The 17,791-nt window shown below is 43.8% G+C and overlaps 1 protein-coding gene across 1 annotated transcript in view; it reads right to left on the reverse strand.

Annotated features, from left to right (window-relative positions):
- Positions 1 to 634: 634 nt before the first annotated feature.
- The window catches only part of GAD2 (glutamate decarboxylase 2), an 82,519-nt gene continuing 65,362 nt past the window's right edge, over positions 635 to 17,791 (reverse strand). Inside the window, exons 11-16 of the mRNA XM_075271727.1 lie at positions 16,581 to 16,645; positions 13,521 to 13,599; positions 9,860 to 10,009; positions 8,136 to 8,243; positions 6,878 to 6,967; positions 635 to 1,479 (exon numbers count right to left, since the gene is read on the reverse strand). Coding sequence (XP_075127828.1) covers positions 1,306 to 1,479; positions 6,878 to 6,967; positions 8,136 to 8,243; positions 9,860 to 10,009; positions 13,521 to 13,599; positions 16,581 to 16,645 — 666 coding nt within the window. The 3' untranslated portion in view covers positions 635 to 1,305. The remainder of the gene's footprint in view (positions 1,480 to 6,877; positions 6,968 to 8,135; positions 8,244 to 9,859; positions 10,010 to 13,520; positions 13,600 to 16,580; positions 16,646 to 17,791) is intronic.

Below are 17,791 nucleotides of genomic sequence, written 5' to 3' on the forward strand. Positions count from 1 at the left end.
GCTGCGACGGGATGCCAATGCATTCTGTCGCGCAATTCCCTCCCCTAATCAGGAGGGAGGATCACGTCACGAACCCCATGACTGAATCAGCCATGGAGACTACGGCGAGATTGAGCAGGACGCTTCTTTCTTCCACATCCTACTGTGATCTCTGCCTCCCGTTGGGAGGAATCTGCTCCGGATTCTGGAGCGGAATCCACCCCAAAACTGCGGCAAAAGGGTGAGACATAATTTTTCAACGTTGACCCATTATTATGCAACTGGAAGGGTGTTGGAAGTGTGTCCATTTCATCACCCATGGGCGCATAGCTGTAATACATAGCTGTACCCCCATTGCACTAGTCATCCCCTCCTGATTGGGCAGATGGCGCTCTATAATGGTGACACCAGCTCCGGTGATAGCACCGCTACAGTGGGTATACCCATGGAGACAACCTGGGATTTTCCAAAAACAGTGTCACTCTTGCCTATGGTCTGGATCAGATACTATAGCTCTTTAAGCGAGCAGCTCATCAAGAAGAGTCTTTCGTCCCTGCTTATTCTAACACCGATATGATTTGCTCATGACTTGATATCCTGGTTCTAGTGCAAGACTTGTCTTAAAAATTCATTTTGCCAAATTTGATGGTGAGGGATTTTCAGTGCACACAATTCACATTCTTCTTAGATAATCCGAATATTTTAGGATTTACTGAGCAAGCAAAACTAACTTGACACTCGGTCAATCTTCAACATATATATTCTATGGGTCAAGCCTATAAGTCTGAGTCTTAAAGGATCCGGGTAATGAACCATACCATGCATAAGAGTTTGGTCGCAAACAATCTGCCTTGTGTTGTAACCCATACAAAATAAAATCTTTAGTTTATAAAATAGGATCTTTGTAGTATATATAATATATACTCTTCTGGAAAATTATATGTCTTTAAATATATCAAATGTAAATTAGAAATTCCATCTTGATACTATGAAAGGCAGTGCGTATACTATACTGTGAATTGTATATCGGATAGTATGACATATACTGTATTTGTTACCGTCGGCACATTCACATAAAGAAGCAATTGTTTTGCTCAGCACATGAAAAGTTACGTGTCATACCGTTTCCCTAGACGTCGGAATCGCGAGTAGTATGACTATCTAAAAGCAAGACTGGAAATGGAGTAAAATGTTATTCAAATACGACTATACTAAAGTTATACGGCACAATATCGAATTACTTTGATAACGCACCACAAATACATTCACACAGCTCTGACAACTCTATGGTGTACCTAAGAGTTTCCACCAGCCCTAAGGAACACTTTATAAATCTTGTCCAAGGCGCTCAATTTCATCAATCAGAAAATCAATGTCTTGATGACTTGCTGCCGGGTTAGAGATCACCATGCGGAAGAAGTTTACTTTGTCGCCAAGAGGTTGGTAACTGACCATGGTGGTTCCATATTCCATCATACGGGCTTTGATCACTGGTGCTACCTGAAGATACATAGAAAAGAAGTATATTAGTCCAAGATATGGAGAAAGACATGAGTATGCCCAATGAGAAAAGGACTTTTAGGATATCTTCCTTCCACTCTATACAGATGATGTGTCCACTAGAGATGAGCAAACAGAGAAATGTTCGAAGGTCGATTCGAGTAGTCGCTCAATAGTTGACTGTTCGATCGAACATCGAACTCCATTATAGTCTATGGGGAATAAATACTCGTTTAGGGGGAAACCACTATTCCACTCAGGAGGGTCACCAAGTCCACTATGACACCCCAGTAAATGATGCCAACACCCTGGAATGCAACTGGGACAGCAGGGGAAGCATGTCAGGGGGCATCTAACATGCCCAAGTCACTGTATTACGTCGGAATCCCTGTCAGTTTGCGAAATGCGGGAGCTGACTTTTTCCCATAGGAATGCATTGACCAGCATTGATTGGCCAAATGCCATACAGAGTACAGCATTCGGCCAATCAACGCTGGTTCTGCCGGAGGCTTGTCTGTGAGGAGGCGGAGTCTAATATCGGACCAGAATGGAGACTGCTGTGGTCCGATCTTAGACTCCACCTCCTCCAGCAGAACCAGTGTTGATTGGCCGAATGCTGTACTCTGTCCACAGCAGTCTCCATTCTGATCCGATCTTACACTCCGCCTCCTCACAGACGAGCCTCCGACAGAACCAGCGTTGATTGGCGGAATGCTGTACTCTGTATTGCATTCGGCCAATCAACGCTGGTCAATGCATTCCAATGGGAAAAGTCAGCTCGCGCATATCGCAAGCTGACAGGGATCCTGACCAGATAGAGCCCCAAAGAGCTGTGTTAGTAACATTCCCATCTAAATAAAGGTAATCCCTAGCTAACCCTGCCTGTACATCTATCCCTGTCCCACAGTCTCATATGACCCGGATATTAAATCCACTGTTCGTATACAGTGGTCACCTGATTTCGGCAGCCAATTACTTTTTCCGATTATTTTTCGATGCCTCTGTTGTCGTAGTTCCTGTCCCACCTCCCCTGCACAGTTATTGGTGCAAAAAAAGCGCCAGGGAAGGTGGGAGGGGAATCAAATTTTTAGTGAGTTTGCCACCTGGTGTTCGACTCGAATCGAACATCTCCAACAGCCTGATATCCGATCGAACATATACTCGATCGAACGCTGTTCGCTCATCTCTAGTGTCCACCCATACCTTTGCTCACATTGGTTCCTCATGGAACCAATTCAATACAAAGTCGTAATATGCTAGCAAAACCCATCAGAGGCCAAAAAGGACAACAAACTAACTGGGTGGCCACAGATAAATACATAGGATAGATATCTTGTAATAAAATATCACGATATAGTATTGTCTTGAAAAGCTGGTCATCTTCTAACATACATGTGGACATGTTTACACAAGAAGGACACATCTCTATAAAGATATTCCATTACAATCTTTATTTATCAGTGTACACATAGTACATAGCATTCAATGAAGTTATTTGGGAATCAACCCATAAGAAGGGGCTTTCAGTAGTTTTCAATTTTGCTGGGGCCTTTATGCACTTAAGAATTTGTGGCCAGTAGATGATGATCTGGTTCTAAGGTGGGCCAATGCTATCTCTGTTTTACACGTTAATAGGTTTGTATATTAGGCTGTCCCTATATCTTCTCATGCATCCTATTACATTTCACTGGGATGTCATCTACTGTACAAGTTGACCGTATAGAAAATATTTTTCAGATTATTGTGAATAACATAAAAATGCCCAAATAAGTTATCATGATCCACCAACGTTCAGGGATATGAGTTCGTCCAACACTCCCACATTGACTGGATACATGGAGATTGGAGAGGAAGTAGCCATCATTGATAAGTGTTGCGCTCTCTTGACCCAGGACTGGTGGTTATTAGAGATGAGCGAACAGTGTTCTATCGAACACATGTTCGATCGGATATCAGGGTGTTCGCCATGTTCGAATCGAATCGAACACCACGTGGTAAAGTGCGCCAAAATTCGATTCCCCTCCCACCTTCCCTGGCGCCTTTTTTGCACCAATAACAGCGCAGGGGAGGTGGGACAGGAACTACGACACTGGGGGCATTGAAAAAAATTGGAAAAAGTCATTGGCTGCCGAAATCAGGTGACCTCCATTTTAGACGAATAGTGGATTTCAAATCCGGGTCATATGAGAATGTGAACTTTGTGACTATGAGACAGGGATAGCTGTACAGGCAGGGATAGCTAGGGATAACCTTTATTTAGGGGGGAATGTTATTAAAAATAACTTTTTGGGGCTCTATCGGGTGTGTAATTGTGATTTTTGTGAGATAAACTTTTTCCCATAGGGATGCATTGGCCAGCGCTGATTGGCCGAATTCCGTACTCTGGCCAATCAGTGCTGGCCAATGCATTCTATTAGCTTGATGAAGCAGAGTGTGCACAAGGGTTCAAGCGCACCCTCGGCTCTGATGTAGCAGAGCCGAGGCTGCACAAGGGTTCAAGCGCACCCTCGGCTCTGATGTAGGAGAGCCGAGGGTGCACTTGAACCCTTGTGCACCCTCAGCTCTGCTACATCAGAGCCGAGGGTGCGCTTGAACCCTTGTGCACACTCTGCTTCATCAAGCTAATAGAATGCATTGGCCAGCGCTGATTGGCCAATGTATTCTATTAGCCTGATGAAGTAGAGCTGAATGTGTGTGCTAAGCACACACATTCAGCTCTACTTCATCGGGCTAATAGAATGCATTGGCCAGCGCTGATTGGCCAGAGTACGGAACTCGACCAATCAGCGCTGGCTCTGCTGGAGGAGGCGGAGTCTAAGATCGCTCCACACCAGTCTCCATTCAGGTCCGACCTTAGACTCCGCCTCCTCCGGCAGAGCCAGCGCTGATTGGCCGAAGGCTGGCCAATGCATTCCTATGCGAATGCAGAGACTTAGCAGTGCTGAGTCAGTTTTGCTCAACTACACATCTGATGCACACTCGGCACTGCTACATCAGATGTAGCAATCTGATGTAGCAGAGCCGAGGGTGCACTAGAACCCCTGTGCAAACTCAGTTCACGCTAATAGAATGCATTGGCCAGCGCTGATTGGCCAATGCATTCTATTAGCCCGATGAAGTAGAGCTGAATGTGTGTGCTAAGCACACACATTCAGCACTGCTTCATCAAGCCAATACAATGCATTAGCCAGTGCTGATTGGCCAGAGTACGGAATTCGGCCAATCAGCGCTGGCTCTGCTGGAGGAGGCGGAGTCTAAGGTCGGACCTGAATGGAGACTGGTGTGGAGCGATCTTAGACTCCGCCTCCTCCAGCAGAGCCAGCGCTGATTGGTCGAGTTCCGTACTCTGGCCAATCAGCGCTGGCCAATGCATTCTATTAGCCCGATGAAGTAGAGCTGAATGTGTGTGCTTAGCACACACATTCAGCTCTACTTCATCAGGCTAATAGAATACATTGGCCAATCAGCGCTGGCCAATGCATTCTATTAGCTTGATGAAGCAGAGTGTGCACAAGGGTTCAAGCGCACCCTCGGCTCTGATGTAGCAGAGCTGAGGGTGCACAAGGGTTCAAGTGCACCCTCGGCTCTCCTACATCAGAGCCGAGGGTGCGCTTGAACCCTTGTGCACACTCTGCTTCATCAAGCTAATAGAATGCATTGGCCAGCACTGATTGGCCAGAGTACGGAATTCGGCCAATCAGCGCTGGCCAATGCATTCTATTAGCCCGATGAAGTAGAGCTGAATGTGTGTGCTAAGCACACACATTCAGCACTGCTTCATCACGCCAATACAATGCATTAGCCAGTGCTGATTGGCCAGAGTACGGAATTCGGCCAATCAGCGCTGGCTCTGCTGGAGGAGGCGGAGTCTAAGATCGCTCCACACCAGTCTCCATTCAGGTCCGACCTTAGACTCCGCCTCCTCCAGCAGAGCCAGCGCTGATTGGTCGAGTTCCGTACTCTGGCCAATCAGCGCTGGCCAATGCATTCTATTAGCCCGATGAAGTAGAGCTGAATGTGTGTGCTTAGCACACACATTCAGCTCTACTTCATCGGGCTAATAGAATGCATTGGCCAGCGCTGATTGGCCGAATTCCGTACTCTGGCCAATCAGCACTGGCTAATGCATTGTATTGGCTTGATGAAGCAGTGCTGAATGTGTGTGCTTAGCACACACATTCAGCTCTACTTCATCGGGCTAATAGAATGCATTGGCCAATCAGCGCTGGCCAATGCATTCTATTAGCGTGAACTGAGTTTGCACAGGGGTTCTAGTGCACCCTCGGCTCTGCTACATCAGATTGCTACATCTGATGTAGCAGTGCCGAGTGTGCATCAGATGTGTAGTTGAGCAAAACTGACTCAGCACTGCTAAGTCTGCATTCGCATAGGAATGCATTGGCCAGCCTTCGGCCAATCAGCGCTGGCTCTGCCGGAGGAGGCGGAGTCTAAGGTCGGACCTGAATGGAGACTGGTGTGGAGCGACCTTAGACTCCGCCTCCTCCAGCAGAGCCAGCGCTGATTGGCCGAATTCCGTACTCTGGCCAATCAGCACTGGCTAATGCATTGTATTGGCTTGATGAAGCAGTGCTGAATGTGTGTGCTTAGCACACACATTCAGCTCTACTTCATCGGGCTAATAGAATGCATTGGCCAATCAGCGCTGGCCAATGCATTCTATTAGCGTGAACTGAGTTTGCACAGGGGTTCTAGTGCACCCTCGGCTCTGCTACATCAGATTGCTACATCTGATGTAGCAGTGCCGAGTGTGCATCAGATGTGTAGTTGAGCAAAACTGACTCAGCACTGCTAAGTCTGCATTCGCATAGGAATGCATTGGCCAGCCTTCGGCCAATCAGCGCTGGCTCTGCCGGAGGAGGCGGAGTCTAAGGTCGGACCTGAATGGAGACTGGTGTGGAGCTATCTTAGACTCCGCCTCCTCCAGCAGAGCCAGCGCTGATTGGTCGAGTTCCGTACTCTGGCCAATCAGCACTGGCCAATGCATTTCTATGGGGAAAAGTTAGCTTGCGAAAATCGCAAACTGACAGGGATTTCCATGAAATAAAGTGACTTTTATGCCCCCAGACATGCTTCCCCTGCTGTCCCAGTGTCATTCCAGGGTGTTGGTATCATTTCCTGGGGTGTCATAGTGGACTTGGTGACCCTCCAGACACGAATTTGGGTTTCCCCCTTAACGAGTTTATGTTCCCCATAGACTATAATGGGGTTCGAAACCCATTCGAACACTCGAACAGTGAGCGGCTGTTCGAATCGAATTTCGAACCTCGAACATTTTAGTGTTCGCTCATCTCTAGTGGTTATATATTTGTTGTGGCATAACCCAACATAAGGGGGTCGCCTCTGTTATAAATATGCCCAATAATAAAATCCACATTACCTTCATAAGTCTGGTCATTCTTTCCTCATTGTCTTCCATGTGCCTTAAACTTGGTGGTATATACCAGAAACAAACATTGGTGTGTTGAGGCTGAAAAAATAAATTGTGTATTAAACATTGAGGTGAGACAATAGACAAATAGTGTGTCATTAAATGAGTAAGAAGTTGATACTGTTTCATAGAACTAGTTCTCCATGGTTACAGACTACAAGCAAGCCCTGGGTAGTCTGATTTTGCAACAATGTATTTTGTAACTTAATATAGGTTCATAGGAAGGAGACAGAGGAAAAGAAGTGAGATTAAAGGAGTGGTCCCATCACAAGGATCCTATCTATACTGCTTGTTAATGTGGATGTAAGACTTTTCCTAAATACACTGCTTCAGCAAAACTGCTTTGTTTGTCCACTATCTTACTTTATTCAATTCATTGTGGCCACAGCCCATGACTTATCTGCTCAAAAGTCAAGTGATGTATCTGCTGCTCTCAGGGGGGAGGGAGGAGGGGCTAAGTGCAGGGAGCCAGCCTGTGTATCTAGCTATTCCTGTGTCTGCACCACGTGACCTAGCTTCCTGCTCTCAGATAGGGGAGAGGAGCTGCTTTCATTTCTGAACGTCTTCTGTTCTCCCAGTTATCAGGCTAGCTAATTCAATTGTGTTCATTATGGCAGAGACAGGCAGTCTCTGTATGTAACACAGAATGGAGTTGCTCCTGCCTGTATTTCATAGTCCAATATTGAGGACCTTTGATGACATCACAGGCCCTTCAGCCACCCCATAGGATCACGCTATGCAGTGGGCAGAGCTACACGTTAATTTGGGGGTGGAGCTAAACGGCAGGTTGCTTGTGAAACCCCGCCCACCAAATGACGCAAGAAACCAGGAAGAAAGAAGATTTTACAGCAGTGAAGACTGGTGAGTATGCGACGTGGGAATACCCCTTTAAAGTATTAGACTACACAGGGTTTAGGTCTGCATAGGTCTGCATAAGAGCTGTAGACACAAAATAACGTTCTCTTAAACGCACTGGAGCTATAAAAATAGAGGGTGCCAAAGTTGTACAAGAATACATTATTATTCTACTTTGTTGGCTAAAGTGATGGGGACTTGGGGTGGCAGCTTATACAGCAGGAGGAGCAGACTGATATAAAGTTTTGTAGGATAAGATGGTATTGGTCGACAAAATGTAGATGACAAAAATGGTTGTGTCCATAGGCCCCTACTGTATGTCTTGTGATTGCGATGATACATTTGAACTTACCTTTCCTTCAATCACCATTTCATAACCTTCCCGATTCTTAATCTTATTATAAAGATATTCTGCCAGTTCTAAGCATTTATCAACCTGAGCCTCAAATCCTGTTGTTCCCTGGAAGACAAATGAAACAGAAAGATTATGTAGACAAAAGATGAACATAAAACATCTCATAAAATGCAAAATATTTTTAATTTTTTCTTGACTTCTTGTCCTTCTATAAAGCAACCTACTAACAGTATGTTGCAGTTTGTGCACTTTGCTGGTCATCAATGAAGATCCAAGAGGTCGGAAAACTTATGGTTAGCTTTTATTTGGGGAACCCCTCTAACAGAGAAGGAATTTGCCACAAGTGGAAAATTCATTTAATTGATCAAGCTAAAGGAATATTCATCATCTATCCAATGAGCTGGTAATGAATATTAGATCAGTGGGATTGTAATGGTTGGGATACCCACAATTACTAGAAGGAGAATCCTGGCCCACGCCACCTCCAGCCATGCAACCGCATCAAGGGAAAGTTTGACCAAAGCAATGGTCGAGCATGGATCTTACATTGGACAGCCCCTTAGAAAGTATGTCAGATTTATGATCTGACGTATCTGCTATTTCCTTGCAAATTTACTTTACAGCAATTCTATAATTTCTAAATTGGTCATGAAAGGAAGAACAGCTGCAAAACACATGGGCAGCCAGAATTCCACATAGACTAGTAGGTAAGCATGTACTGTTACTGACATACTATACACGTAACTGTTGTGGATACTATTACTGACTAGTGATGGGTGAGACTCACCAATATTGGTTCGGACCTACCTTCTTTGGTCTGAACCAGAAATGCTATTGTCATACTCTGAGGTCTCTTCAGGTCCTGGAGTATAATACACAGAGGTCCATGGGATGTGAGGAAAAAACAACAATGCTCACCTTTCGTCTCCTCTTTGGGGCTCTAAGATGATGTCCAGTCCTTTCTTGTGGTGTCTTCTGGCCTCCTTTTTGATGTCACTAGCTCCAAGCAAGCGTCATGAAGATAGCAGAACCCACAAGACCACTGTGGCCTGTGAATGTCTCCTGGTCCTGGTGACATCACACAAGAGGCTGGAAGAGGCCAGAAGAGAGGCCAGAATTTCACCTTGGAGCCCCAGAAAGGTGAGTAATGGGCTCCTTTGCAGGGTATGACTCTTCATTGCAGCGTTCTTTGGTTGTCTTCTTTTCTCTTCTGATCTCCTAGGTGAGGTCACGGGAACGGCTGAGGCCTCAGCAATTACATGGGTCATGCTGATGTCAAGAACCTTTAATACAACTACGATATAGGCGCAGCCCTCATGACCAATGAGAACCAGTTACAGGTCACCGCAGTTCCCTGGGGTCCATAATCTCATCAACGAGACTGAAGAGCACTAGGGAGTCTAGAAGAGGCGAGGGAAGGCCAGTAACAATGTTTCTACACCTTCCCTGGGCCTCTGCTCCTTATACTCTATTTTGAAGAGACCACAGACTATATTAGTGATTTGTTGGTGGCGAACCCCAAATTTTTGAAAAATTTATAACAAACTGGTTTTCTCATCTCTATTAATGACTTATCAAACAAACATTATGTTATAAGATTTAAGCTAGGCCATATCTGTGCTTGGATTCTGTTCTAGGATTCTGTCCCCGAATCCACTTGAAAAATACAGACCTGAAGAACTATAAGAACATTACACGTGACAATGCTTGACGGATCTTACCTTAGCTCTCCACATCAACCATAGTTTAAAGATGTCTACATGACGTCCACATTGCAGGGCCTTGTCCCCAGTGTCATAGGACAGGTCATAATGCTTATCTTGCTGGAAGAGGTAGGATGCATGCATCTGGTTGCAGTTTTGCATTAATCCCTGCAGAGTACAAAAGATATAATAACAATTTATCCAGTGGAAGGTGTTACCAAGTGTATATCACACATCAATGGAAGACTTAGCATTTAGACATCAGGACAGTGGTCAGGGCCCATGGCCTCTTAGTCATGGTAACACTCCTCAAAGTTGAAGCACTAAAATAAAATGGTGAGAAATAGGCAGGAGCCAAACTAAAGGCTCACATGCACTGGTGCAAAAATTGCACTTGGTCCTCCATTTGCAACACTGTCCCTTCCATACATTATAGCGGCATTTACATTTTCTTCTCCTTCTCCATTTGGGCCCAGACCGCCATAAAGACTTGTTCCCATCATGTCTGTGCACACAAGCTTCCCATCCTCTGTCAGAGCTGCTCACATAGTAATCCACTTTTGTGCCACAGTATTCTCCAGAGATTCCCTCACTTATAAGCTTCCCCACTGATACTTTAGTATAACCTTTCTGACAGTGGAAGGCTGTGTATTATAAATCTCCACTCTCCAGTACACCAGAGGGCAGGGGAAATACATTTATGATACAGCCAACCATGAAAGGAAATCAAAGAAGTTTAAGGGACCCTAGTGTGGTAAGGGTGACCTATGGGACCCCCTGACTCCGAATACAGCTATAGATATATCAGTGATGGTAAGGGGATAATGTCTTAAAAGAGGTCTACAATACAGAATAGGCGATAAGTGTCTGAGACCTCCACCGTCATAAGAACATAAATGAATGGAGCAATGGTTGTGCATGTCCAATGTCATTTAAAGTCTATGGGTTTGATAAAGATGGCTGAAAACCCCGTCCTCATAATAATCGGGGGCCCTAGTTGTGGGATTCCCCCAAACAAACACTTATCACCAATCCTGTGGATATATGATATTGAGCGCCAGATCATGGCGCTGATAAGAAGGGATATACACAGTGGCGTAACTAGGAATGGCGGGGCCCCGTGGTGAACCTTTGACATGCCCCCCCCAACCGACACCGAAGCCCTCGACCGACCCCCTCCTTCACACTCTATTATGTCTCTTAGTAAGCCCTGCACACAGTATTATCCCCCATAGTGGCCCCTACACACAGTATTATGTCCCATAGTGGCCCCTGCACACAGTATTATCCCCATAGTGTCCCCTGCACACAGTATTATGCCCCATAGTGGCCCCTGCACACAGTATTATGTCCCATAGTGGCCCCTGCACACAGTATTATCCCCCATAGTGGCCCCTACACACAGTATTGTGTCTCACAGTGGCCCCTGCACACAGTATTATGTCCATAGTGTCCCCTGCACACAGTATTATGCCCCATAGTGGTCCCTGCACACAGTATTATGTCTCACAGTGGCCCCTGCACACAGTATTATGCCCCATAGTGGCTCCTGCACTCAGTATTATGTCTCACAGTGGCCCCTGCACACAGTATTATGTCTCACAGTGGCCCCTGCACACAGTATTATGTCTCACAGTGGCCCCTGCACACAGTATTATCCCCCATAGTGGCCCCTGCACACAGTATTATGTCCCATAGTGGCCCCTGCACACAGTATTATGTCTCACAGTGTTCCCTGCACACAGTATTATGTCTCACAGTGGCCCCTGCACACACTATTATGCCCCATAGTGGCCCTTGCACACAGTATTATGTCCCTTAGTGGCCCCTGTACACAGTTTTTCACACTTTTCAGACCCCAGAGTATAATCGGAGACCCGGGGGAATAAAAACATAAAAATTACTGTTTCTTACCTGTACCCCGACTCCTACGCTGTCTTCTCCGCTGCCGTCCTTCTTCTATGACGTCGGACGTCACATGACCCGGGAAGCAGGCCGGGTTCATGTGACGTCAGAGACGTCAGACAACAAGGAAGGAGGCCTGGCAGGATCGTGGAAAGGTAAGTAACAGTGTTTTTTATGTTTTTTACCTCTCCCGGTCCGCCAATCATTATACTCGGGGGTCTGCAAAGACCCCCGATTATAATGATAGTATTTGTAGGGCCTGCGGTGTCACTTACCGATCCCGGCCCAGCCAGGATCGGCAAGTAAATAAGGCCCGTAACGGCCTATTAAAAAAAACAACAAAAAACGCAGCAGTAGCGGCTGTCACCAGGCCCCCTATTGGCCCGGGCCCTGTGGCAGCTGCCTCTGCGGTAGTTACGCCACTGGATATACAACTGTATGAAGTAATCTATGCAACAATGTCACATCTTTTCTTTTTAGAATTGCAATTCATGTATAATATTTTTTCTACGCTTTCTTCAGGTCTACGCTTGGGGACACGAAAAACAAAAACGTATTGTAGTTTTTCCTGAACGCTATTCACAGGAAGTCCGCAGAGTTTTCTTCTCTGCACTTTGTCCCCTATTATATCAATTCTAAAATCTGTGTAGTAAATGCACCCTACCGTATGTATGATAATATAAGAGCCGGCGTAGGAGGCTTTTATCATACGGCAGATGATTAATGCGGTAGAAATTCTTGGAATAGACGGTAACTACTTAAATGACAGAATTCCTGAAGACGGAGCCGGCTTTTACATTAGTGCTAATAACATTGTCCTCCGAGCCTTCAAGTCATTTCACCCGGGGCTTATATAATGGCCGCCATTGTGGACAGTCCATTTGGCTAAATTATAGTTTGGTATAGACTTATTTCTCTTCACCTTTTCTATAGACACAAAGAAAATAACATCTCTGTGCTAAAGAATGAACATTCCAGTAACATCTGTTCACCCCAGTGCTTTTATCTATAGCAGAGCCACGACGGCTATGTTGGATGCATCTCCGATATCAAGTGGATCCGATTCTCCTCTGATAAACTCACACGGCAGATTTTGCTGTTGCAAACACATTTCCTACTCCATGCGGCGTTTTACAATCTAGTGAATCCCATGCACAGATTCCAGAAAAATACTCGCAGTGGAAACTCTGCAATTTCCAAAACCGTTGCATTTTTTGGAAATTGCAGCATGTCAACTATACCTATGAAAACATAGGCAGTCTCCCTATACTGTAGGTATAATTGAAGTAGAGGAAACCTCTGTGAACTAAGTCCTGGTTCACATCTGCGTCGGTAATCCGTTCGGGGAGTCCACATGGGGACCCCCGCAAATGGACTACCGAACGCACTGGCAAGCGTTGTGCAGTGAAAGCACATGGACCCCCATAGACTATAATGGGGTCCATTTGCTTTACACACGGTCTCTGCACGAGTCATGCAGACAGGAAAGTAGATTGTGAAGTACTTTTCTCTTGGCATGTTCCATGCGGACACCGTGTGGAAAACACATGGATCCCATTATATGGGGTCCATGTGCTTTCACTGTACACCGCTTGACAATGCGTTCGGTAGTCCGTTTGGGGGGACAGACTCCCCGCATAAGATGCCCACCATCCCGGTAAATCTTTATTATATTCATGAAACAAAATAAGTGATTTAACTAAAAAAAAGAAAAAAAAATCTGTGATCCCATGACAAAGATCTTTGATATATCACAGAAGAAATGAAGTCTTACCTCTTCTCTAACCAATAGTGCTGAGCATTGGAGCGGAACTCCCATCATTTTGTGCGGGTTCCATGTTACAGAATTGGCTCTACAAAAATAAAAACATGAAAATATATTAGGAAAATGTGGATATTGATCCATTTATGCAGATTGGACGGTGTCCTTATGATGTGCTGTGCACCACATCAGGATCTGACAGATGTCTCCCTCTATTCTTCCATCTCCCATATTGAAAACTGCAGCTGCATCCCCCTCCTCTGGCTACAGGTTTACATGGTGTAGTGAGGATAAGGCTGTTTGCTGTCTCTGGATTAAAAGCTTGGGTGACACATCGGGGATACGGGGATGTCCCTTGTGTGCCACCTTTTCATTAAATGAATAGGAGCCATGGAAGCAAGGGCCGCAAAATAGGACAGAAATCGGACATGTTTTATATTTTGCAGCCAGGACTGTCGGCCCGCATACGGGACTGTCAAATTCACGATTGTGTGTACAGGCCCATTGAAATGAATTGGTCAGTGTGTGATCCGTGAAATACACTGACCACAGTCGTCTGCAAGGAGCCTAAGGCTAGGCATAAACCACTGAGAATCTTCAGAATCCCGTCCATGGAAAAAGGTCCATGTGCAAACCATGGTACCCAGACTGAACATGGCCCATGCACAGGAGTCACTTTATCATAGTCAATATCATGCCGTGAGCTCCTGAGTGTCCCGATCACTTCAGCTGATAGCTTTATGCCAATTCATTCCTGTTACGATCAGGACATGATATTGACTATGTGCACTGACTCCTATGCACATGGCCAAGTTGAAACGGAGTACTGCGCCCCACACTTGGACCGTTTTCCACGGACTGGACTCTATATGGACAGGTACAAGGCTGTCTTGCAGTATTTGTGATCTCATCAGACCATGTTCTATATTGTGCAATGCACCCGGACATCACATTGTCTGTAATTTCCAGCACCATCTGTAGAAACAGGTCCAGTATTTTGTCTTTTCTTAACCACGCTCCATTTAGGCTGTAATGGTCCAATTATTAGGCAGCGCACTTTTCTAGGAAGCCAACACCCAGCCAAAAAGATCTGTATTCTCTGTGAAATTGCTGTAATTACGGTGAATAATACCCTGAAATTATATTCATTTTCAATACAAATATACCAGCCAAGCTTTACCATATGTGATAGTCGCAACGTAACATCACAGCGCAGCTTCTCCACCATAAGAAAAGAACTGTCACCCCAATTTGCCATGCTTGGAAGTCGACTAAAGCTCCTTTCACTGCTTTGATGTGTGTCAGAGATCAGAGCCTGCGACTGCCGCACTTCTGAAGATTTAATCCCTGGGTGGCAGAGCAATTATCATTCGCAACTGGGTCATATTAACAATAATGATGTATAATTTGTGTCGTCAATGTGGATTAAATCCTCATAAAGATTTCTGCTTCAATTCGGTTATTCTTTTTTTTTGTATGTTAATTTTGAAGTTAAAAATTAGTCTCAGTTTTTCAACTATTAGCTGGAAATAATATGTCAACTATTATATAATATTCATTGTACTATCAAGGCTAATGCAGATTAATAATGCGGAATAAAATCAGCTTTCTTGGTCAATCTTCAGTCAATTATAGTGTGAATATGTATATATATATGTATTTATGTTTCTATGAATCACTGCTGAGGCTGCTGTAATCACAGGACTATGGTTGTTAGCAGGTGAACTGTGCAGGAACAATGTACTAAAAAGGACTAGTAGTAAAAAAAAGGACACATTCACTGTCAAATGAAGTCAGGCCTGGATGGTTAGTGCAGATTGATGATGTGGCAAAAACTCAGAACATTTAGATAGATAGATAGGAGATAGATATATGTGGGATAGATAGATGATAGATAGATAGATAGATAGATAGATAGATAGATAGATAGATAGATAGATAGATAGATAGATAGGAGATGATAGATAGATAGATAGATAGATAGGAGATGATAGATAGATAGATAGATAGATAGATAGATAGATAGATAGATAGATAGATAGATAGATAGGAGATAGACATATGTGGGATAGATAGATGATAGATAGATAGATAGATAGATAGATAGATAGATAGATCGATAGATAGGAGATGATAGATAGATAGATAGATAGATAGATAGATAGATAGGAGATAGATAGATAGATAGATAGGAGATAGATATTGTAGATAGATAGATAGATAGATAGATACCATTTATCTATCTATTAGTGTATCTATTTATTTATCTATCTATTCTATCTCTCTCTCTATTTATTCAATCAATCAATCTATCTATCTCCTATCTATCTATCTATCTATCTATCTATCTATCTAAATGGATATATAGATCGAACAGATAGATAGATACAATAGATAGATAGATAGATAGATAGACCATTTATCTATCTATTCTATCTATCTCTCTATTTATTCTATCTATCTATCTATCTATCTATCTATCTATCTCCTATCTATCTATCTATCTATCTATCTATCTATCTATCTATCTCCTATCTATCTATCTATCTATCTATCTCCTATCTATCTATCTATCTATCTATCTATCTATCTATCTATCATCTATCTATCTATCTATCTATCTATCTATCTATCTAATAGATAGATACAATAAATACAGAGATAGATAGATATAATATATATAATATATTATATATATTAGTAAGAATCCCCTTTTTGGCCTTTCTTAACTCTTTTAAAATGATAACTTCCTATTTTCTCTCATTTATACAATTTTCATATTTTATTGTTTCTTTTTTCGCTTCTCTTTGACATTCCAGTGAATTATTCTTTCTTCCCAAATCCTTGCTAGGTAGTAGAGAGCGAATCGATGAAGTCAGAGCCGGGATGGCTAGAGGAAATGTCACCATGCAGCCTTTCCAGAAGCCCAGTGACATAAATGAGTTGGAAGTTGCCAAAGGAGATCAGAGCGTCCTTGCGGTATGTGAGTAAATGGATCATACTGCACTTTTGTTGCTGCCGTCAGCTAATGTATGAAAATGTGCCTGACATGGACAAACAAATGGTTCATACCTGTCAGCACCATTTAACTTCCATCTGTGTTTTCTCGACATCAGCAGTCCTCCACCCCATGCTGCCTGCGAGAACAGAAAGCAAAAATATTCATTTTTGTAAGCAATGCAAACAAATATAGTAGAAGGTGTTAATTAGTGACATACGTTCATCTGGCTCCATTGTTTGCATATAATTAATTAATATAATTTTCATGCATTCCCCATGAAATGACATAGTAACATAATAGATAAGGTTGGGTACAAGACACAAGTTTATCAAGTCTAACCTATAAACCTACCAAGATGATCCAGAGGAGGACAAACCCTCCACAAGGCGGATGTCAAATACACCAAAAATCCAACTCCAAATATATCAATTGGACTTAAGTCCTTGGAACAACATCCTATACAAAAAATTCTAGCTCCTATAACCTATCGTATTATCATGCAGAAAATCAACCAGGCTCCTCTTGAACTTGTATAAGTAATCGGACATCATAGAATCATGTGGTAGTGATTTCTATAGTCTCTCCGCTCTTACTGTAAAGAATCCCTCCCTATGGCTATAGTAAAACCTGCTTTTCTCTAGATGTAGAGGATACCCCCTGGTCACAGTACAAGCCTCGGTTAAAGGGATCATCTCTGGACTTGTCCATTCATATATTTGTACATTAGGTTAGCCCAACGCCATCTTTTTTTCCAAACTGAACAACCCCTAGTTGCCCTTTAATCCATCCATCCTCGAAATGACCTTGGTCGCCCTCCTCTGTGCCCGCTCCGGTTCTTGTGTACAGTACGTGTGGACTGACCAGTGACTACAATTCTGAAGCATCTTATTCACATCGCTTTGGTGGGGCCCAAAGCAGACTTCCCGAATGGAAACCCAAATGCAGATGTGAATCGGGCCTTAGAATGATGTTTTGTGCCAGTTCTTTGTTATTCCATCTAAATATAAGGATACATTGGCACCTGGTGTTGCCATTTCCTTTGTCAGAAGGGCATGAGACTGCCTGCCCACCACAGTCTGGGAATGCTAGCAGTGACTGGAGAGTGTCACAGTATGTAGGGATAACCCCAGCAGGTAACACCCGGTCCATAACTGGTCCATAACTGGTCCATAACGGTCCATAACCGGACCATAAGCGGACCATAACCAGTCCATAACTAATCCATAACCATTCCATAACAGGTCCATAACAGGTCCATAACCAGTCCATAACAAGTCCATAA

Source organism: Leptodactylus fuscus, chromosome 4, assembly GCF_031893055.1.
Source record: "Leptodactylus fuscus isolate aLepFus1 chromosome 4, aLepFus1.hap2, whole genome shotgun sequence".
Classification (NCBI taxonomy): domain Eukaryota; kingdom Metazoa; phylum Chordata; class Amphibia; order Anura; family Leptodactylidae; genus Leptodactylus; species Leptodactylus fuscus.